The sequence below is a fragment of the Myotis davidii genome, unplaced genomic scaffold, assembly GCF_000327345.1.
Source record: "Myotis davidii unplaced genomic scaffold, ASM32734v1 scaffold1522, whole genome shotgun sequence".
Lineage (NCBI taxonomy): Eukaryota > Metazoa > Chordata > Mammalia > Chiroptera > Vespertilionidae > Myotis > Myotis davidii.
In genome coordinates, this window is record NW_006296618.1 from 163,439 (window position 1) to 170,579 (window position 7,141).

Consider the following 7,141-nt stretch of genomic DNA (forward strand, 5'->3'; position numbering starts at 1 on the left):
GTGAGGAATAATCTAAGCATTATTATGAAGAAAAAGTAATCATCACATTGACAAGGTGTTTCTTAAACTGTTTAAAAATATACATGTATGTCTTCTCTTCCAATCTGGATGCCTTTTATTTCTTCTTCTTGACTGATCGCTGTGGCTAGCACTTCCAGTACTATATCCTTATTCGCAGATGACATGATATTGTACATAGAAAATCCCAAAGACTCCATCAAAAAACTACTAGACTTCATAAATGAATTTCGGAATGTAGCAGGATAAAAATTAACATCCATAGTATATGGCTTTTCTGTACACCAATAATGAAATCACAGAAAGAGAAACTAAAAAAGCAATCCCATTTACCAGTGCAACTAAAAAATTATGATACCTAGAAATAAATTTCACCAAGGAGATAACCTGTACTTATAAAATTTCAGGTTGCTGAAAAAGGAGATAGAGGAAGAAAGACATAAACAAATGAAAGAACATACCATGTTCACAGATTGGTAGAATCAACATCATTAAAATGTCCATACTACCCAAAGCAATTTACACATTCAGTGAAATCCCCATTAAAATACCAACAGTATATTTCAACTCTCCAGAACAACTCTCCAAAAATTCATATGGAATTTAAAAAAAAAAAAAAGAACCTGAATAGCTGCAGCAATCTTGAGAAAGAAGAACAAAGTTGGAGGGATCACAATAGAAGATATCACGATATACTACAAAACCACAGTTCTCAAAACTGCCTGCTACTGTAACAAGAACAGATTATAGACTACTGGAACAGAACAGAGAACCCAGAAATCAAACCAAGCCATATGCTCAATTAATATTTGACAAAGGAAGCAAGAGCATACAATAGAGTTAAGACAGTCTCTTCTATAAATGGAGCTGGGAAAATTGGTCAGATACATGTAAAAATATGAAACTAGACAACCAAATTACACCATACAAAAAAATAAACTCAAAATAGTCAAAGGACTTAAATGTAAGTAGGTAAACCATAAAAATCTTAGAAGGCTCCACAGGCAGCAAAATAGCAGACATTTGTCATAGCAATATCTTTATCAACACAGCTCCTAGGACAACAGAAAGTAAGGAGAAAATAAACAAACGGGACTACATCAAAATAAAAAGCTTCTGCACAGTAAAAGAAACCATCAACAAAACAACAAGAACATTCACTCCAATTCTAAATGACTCACTAGATCAGATGGCCTTAATTGACATCTTCAGAACATTTCACCACAAGGCCAAGGAATATATATTCTTCTCAAGTGCACATGGGACATTTTCAAAAATAGACCATATATTGGGTCACAAACAAAGTCTCCCCAAATTCAAGAAGTTTGAAATCATAAAAAGCATCTTCACAATCAGATCGCAATTGCATAATATTAGAACTAAACTACAATAAAAACAACCCAAAATACTCAAACACTTGGAAGCTGAATAGCATGTTATTAAATATTGATTGGGTTACCAATGAGATCAAAGAAGAAATTAAAAACATCCTGGAAACTAATGGCAATGAAAACACAACAATCCCAAACCTTTGGGACACAATGAAAGCAGTCCTGAGAGGGAAGTTTATAGCCCTACCGGCCTACCTCATAAAAACAAGAAAAAATGGTAATAAATCACCTAACTCTACATCTCAAAGAATTAGAAAGAGAGCAACATGAACAGACCAGAGTGAGCAAAAGGAAGGAGATAATAAAGATTAGAGCAGAAATGAATGACATAGAGACAAAAAAAAAAAAAGAACCCAATACAGAAAATCAATGAAACCAAGAGCTGATACTTTGAAAGGATAAACAAGATTGATGAACCTCTAGCCAGGCTCACCAAGAAGCAAAGAGAGAGGACCCAAATAAACAAAATCAGAAATGATAGAGGCAAAATCATCTATCGTCAAACTATTCCAAAACATTCAAAAAAGGGAAGACTTCCAAGCTCTTTTTATGAGGCCAGTGCTATCCTAATGCCAATCCAGATAAAGATACTACAAAGAAAGAGAATTACAGGCCAATATCTCTCATGAACATAGATGCCAAAATCCTTAACAAAATGTTAGCAAATCGGATCCAGCAGTACATCAGATAGATCATACACCATGACCAAGTAGGTTTTATCCCAGGGATGCAAGGATGGTGCAATATCTGCAAATCAATAAACGTGATACATCACATAAACAAATTCCCCAGTCATCACTCCCCTTCTGTTTCTCAGGCTCCCCAAAACAACCTTCCCCAACAGGTTCTGCGAGTGACCCCAACTGTGTAATCCCATGCACTGAGTTCAACAATCAAACGCACAGATTTAAGAGGAAGTGTAAAAACAAGAGCCTGGGAAGCTGTGCGAACTCACAGGACTCCACCTTCCAGATCTGCACAGAGTCTCTGCGAGTGCTCTGACCCCTGGCACCAAGTAGCCGGCAGACTGGCAAAATCTGAGGCTGCCCCTTTGCATCCAGTCCAACTATGGGCTTATTTTTAGCGTTCCCTTCTGCCAGCATTCTTGTGGGAACCCTTCCTACACTCGCAGGTCATGCTGGCCCCAAGGGCCACGGACTTTGTGGGGCACAGATTCCTCTCCCACCCCCTCCGGTTCCACTCTCCAATCTGAATTGCAAACCACACCTTTGAGGGAAGTCTAACCTTTCTGTGAGGAGAAGCAGGGCTCCTCTGTGTTCATGTAGTCGCGCTGCTTGAGAGCCTTTGCTTCTGGGTTAGTAGCCAACCTCTGGATGCTGGTAATAGCCACTCAAGATGGCATGGTCTCTGTGGCTGAGCTGGCGCTCCGGGATAGGTTTCAGCCTCAATCTCTAACCTTCCCCTTTTTCTAGGAGTCCTCTGTCTTCCTGGCTGCAGACTGTCTCTCAGCTGAATCTCCTCTGCTTATTTGGGCTGTATGTTACCCATTTCAGTTGCTCGCCCTTATCTGCTCCAGGACGAGGCACCGATACATCCGTCTAAACCTCCACCATTTTTCTCAACCCCGTGGAATTTAAAACTAAAAGTTTAGGTGAATTATAAAAAAGAAAACTTCAAATCATTTTATTAGAATCTTCCATTCTTAATGAAAAGGAAATTGGTCAAGGCTAAAATGGGAAGTTGGGTTTCCAACAAGTAAAACACTATTCCTTTTTCTTTTGCTTTCCTGTTTGTAAGCATAATTACACTCAAGGTATACATGTGTATAAATAAATGACCATTAACAAAAAGATTGGCTCTTCTTTTATGTAAAAGAATAAAAACCATCTAGCCAAATGCTGGGCATGAATAGATATCACATGCATGTTTTTATGTCTTGAAAGTTTATTATGGTCTTACAATAAAAAACAGATCAACATAAGACTGTAGAAAACAACCCCCCCCGCTACCCCCCCAAAAGGATTCAAAGATTATGTGGAACTAAATTGATCTCCAAGGGGGTGGGGAATAATATATGTAGCAATTTCTATAATTATTTCTTGTCTTGGAACATTTTTATAAGCTACTCACTGGCAACAAGGTAATCCATAAGTCTGAGCTGAACTGGAACATTGGGCATGTTTTTCATGGGAGATTGAACAATTTCTGGCTTGCACCTGTAGGTGATATGTACATTACCCTTAAAGGTCTGATTAATAGAGACCATTTGTAATCACTAAAACAACCTTCTATAAATTTAAATTTTTTGCTTTGAACATCTTTGGGGACATTCAGGTATATAGAGCATGAGTTTATAATTAGTCTGACATTTCTAGACACAATTAACTTGCAGCTTTAAATACTTGATTTACATATGTAAATATCATTCCTCACTGACAATTCTTAATCTTTCTTTGGAAAATGTAATTTCATCAGAAGTCACTCTCTGGTGGTTATTCGTTTAATTCTCCTTATGACTGTACATACACACTTGTGAAATTCAGGAGATCTTTTCTTTTTAAATTTTATTTTATTTCTTAATCACTGAAAAAGTTGCTAAGCAATGGGTTTCCTGGCCTAGTAGTCTCACTATATGACTTTAAGATATAAATATAAACTTTTCAAATCTCTAAAAAATTATCAAATTAATTTTATTTTAAAGATTTCTTTTGCACATTTTCTAATCTTTTAATTTTCTCACGAAACACACACCTTCATTATTTTATGTATTAGATCTTTTAAAATATGAATATTAGCAAGTAACTTGTGAAGTTATTTTTAATATGGTAATAAAAAATTCAGATCAAACTGCATGGTTATCACTCAAATCTTTGACTATAAATTTATTTAATGCAGTAATATTTATCAGATAAATAAATGTTATTTTCTACATACAACTTTATCAACTGTCTAACATTATTTGCTGTCATATTTGCATGTACTTTTTTGTTAAATGCCAAAATATGATGGCAACATTCTGTCAGAAAAGTGAATGAGTCAGAAAAAGGGAGAGAAGAGAAATATCAAGTAAACTATAAAAATAAGAACCAATTTATATGAATGGATTGAAATATGAACTCAGTCACTGATATCCCAAAGAATTCATCTCTTTAGAGAGCTATTGTGTATAAACCATTTATTTCCTATTATTTTAGGAAAGTGTTTAAATTGAATAGATTTAATTTTAGGTCCAATCAAATGTGTAGTTGTCAAACATTTAATGCTGAAATGCATTGCCTTAAGAAATGATATTTTAGAGCTGTTTGTCTTTTAAATTCTAACTATATATATATATATATATATATTGTCCAGCTGCCATCAGAGAGATTATTGTAGCTGGAGGCATTGGTAGGATGACAACTAAAGGGCTACATCGTGTCAAACTCTCATTTAGGAATTATTGCCTTTTTTGTCTCAGGTTCCAGCTGTATTATGTCACCAAATCACATCACAGTGTAATCAAAGATGAATAAAATATTTTTCTTTACCTTAAATGCTTTTTCTGTCAATTACAATCAAAGGACATGATTTCAGGTCTGTCATTTTGTGAGGCTCTTTCCTACTGATGACTGAAGCTGTAATCTGCTAAATATAAAATGAATCAGAAATGTCTTAGAATGATTTTGCTATTAAGAAGAGGAATGTTTTCTTTTTCTCCCACAGGGAACAGAAAAGTAATTGGTCTTTAAAGAATGAAATCAAAGACTTTTTAAAAGTGAATCCTTTGGTCTTGGTTTTCTTCCTTTTACGCTTTCCTTTTCCTGCCTTGATTCTAAATCTTCAATTGCAACACTGGTTTGTTTTTCTGAGGATAATAAACATAGTACTCTAACATAAATCACATAGCTCTTTGCAAATATTTTATTAGCCTCTTGTTTTCATATGTCCAAAACTTTCTTGCCATATTACTGTCTATTATGTACTCTGTAATGTTTGCAGTAATTTTCTTATTTAACTACAACTTCTAGATGGGTTTCTGGTTTGATTACATTATTAACCATAATCAAAAACATTTTCTCATAATGAATTAGGAATGGCTGCCTTTGAACTTCTTTACATTATTTTATGATAGGTTGCTCCTCATTTACACTACAAATGCTGGCAAAAATGAAAGAGGAATCTCTGCTAGCACTGCCAGATAAAGTAACATAAAAAAAAAAGCTTTTTTTATAATGAAGAAAGGCTGAGAATGTAAATATTTGCCATTGTGAGAAGATTTAGAGAACTTCTCATGAACTTCTGCGTCTTTCCTTAATTAATTTTTCTTATTTCTATATTTGATGTCTAAGTATATGTTTGTGCAATTAATACACCGTCCTTGTGTGTCACAGCAAACATTATTCTTGGGTGCTCCTTTAGAACTATTTCTAGGAAATGTAAGATATATATGCAATGTATACAATCTTAATGTATTATCCCCAGAATTCCTCATAAACACCCCCATTACACTATATTTCTCCTTGATCTTCCATCACTATTTGTTTACCAAAGTGATAAATAAATAGTTAGCTGTGTTGCTATGCTATTTTAAGATATTTCTCTTTCTTTACAGTGGGAGAGGAAATCACAAGCCATTTGTTATCCATATTTTTCTAACATTCAGCATTTGTGTATACACACATACACACATAGAGAGAAGCAGAAATACCAGACTGAGAAAAAAGTGTGTAATCAAGTACTACAAATAATCTGGTAATAAATACAAATATTCAGTGTTATATTTATGCCAGATGTACTAATTCAAATCATTTAAAATATATATCAGAAACTGAGAAGTAAGCCCAAGTGTTTTCCAAATACTTTGACCAAGGAGAGGCTGCCCAATGCATTATAAAAGAACCTTCTGAAAAGAGACACAGACAAAATTCTGCCTCTGTCATTGGCTATGTGATCTTGCAGTTAACTTTTAAATTTCCATTTCCATGCACATGCCCCTAAAACATGATGAGCATCAGACTAGTTAACAGCCCCACTAGTTCCAAAAGCTAACACAATCATACTGCATTAGAGCCACAGAAATCTTATATGTGATCTGGGGCAAGCCCTTCTCTCATTCACAAATGAAGAAAGAAGCATGAAGATTCATGACACAAGGCAGAAGAAAGTCATTGCTAAGAAGGACTAGATAAAGGATTCTCTGCAGCAAAATGACTGTCTCAAAAACTGTAGCATCATAAGCCATTTGTTATCCGTCTAGACAACTGAACATGACTTTTTAAAAATAAATTTAAATTCATAACAATATCTGAATTTATTATTGAAAAACAAAACATTTCACAAAAGGCTATACTCTTTTGAATTACCAACACATACTGCAGTCTCCTTACTGAACTCAAGGACATATAAACAAAGACAAAATACTGTTTCAGAATAGTTTGCTTCCTTCCAAACTGTTATATATGTGTGTATGTACATATGTGCGTATGTGCATGTGTGTGTGTGTGTGTGGAGAGAGAGAGAGAGAGAGAGAGAGAGAGAGAGAGAGAGAGAGAGAGAGAGAGAGAACATCCCAAAATAGAAAAATTTACTATTTACTTTTTGGGACAGAATCTAAATATGATCTCAACTCAGGGAATCCTAACAATGGATGGAATTCTAACATTATGTATACAGCCTTATGATAAGCAGAGGACACACCACTGTGGCAGGAAACCTTTGATAATGGCATAAACAAAGGTGGTCTTTATACATGTGCACATGTTTTTCTTACTTAAATACTCTTTTAAATATGT

The 7,141-nt window shown here is 34.7% G+C and overlaps 1 protein-coding gene across 1 annotated transcript in view; it reads right to left on the reverse strand.

The window, feature by feature from the left end:
• LOC102757739 (protein NYNRIN-like) overlaps positions 1–2,512 on the reverse strand; it is a 21,134-nt gene extending 18,622 nt beyond the window's left edge. Inside the window, exon 1 of the mRNA XM_015569334.1 lies at positions 2,365–2,512. Coding sequence (XP_015424820.1) covers positions 2,365–2,512 — 148 coding nt within the window. The remainder of the gene's footprint in view (positions 1–2,364) is intronic.
• Between the last annotated feature and the right edge of the window lie 4,629 nt (positions 2,513–7,141).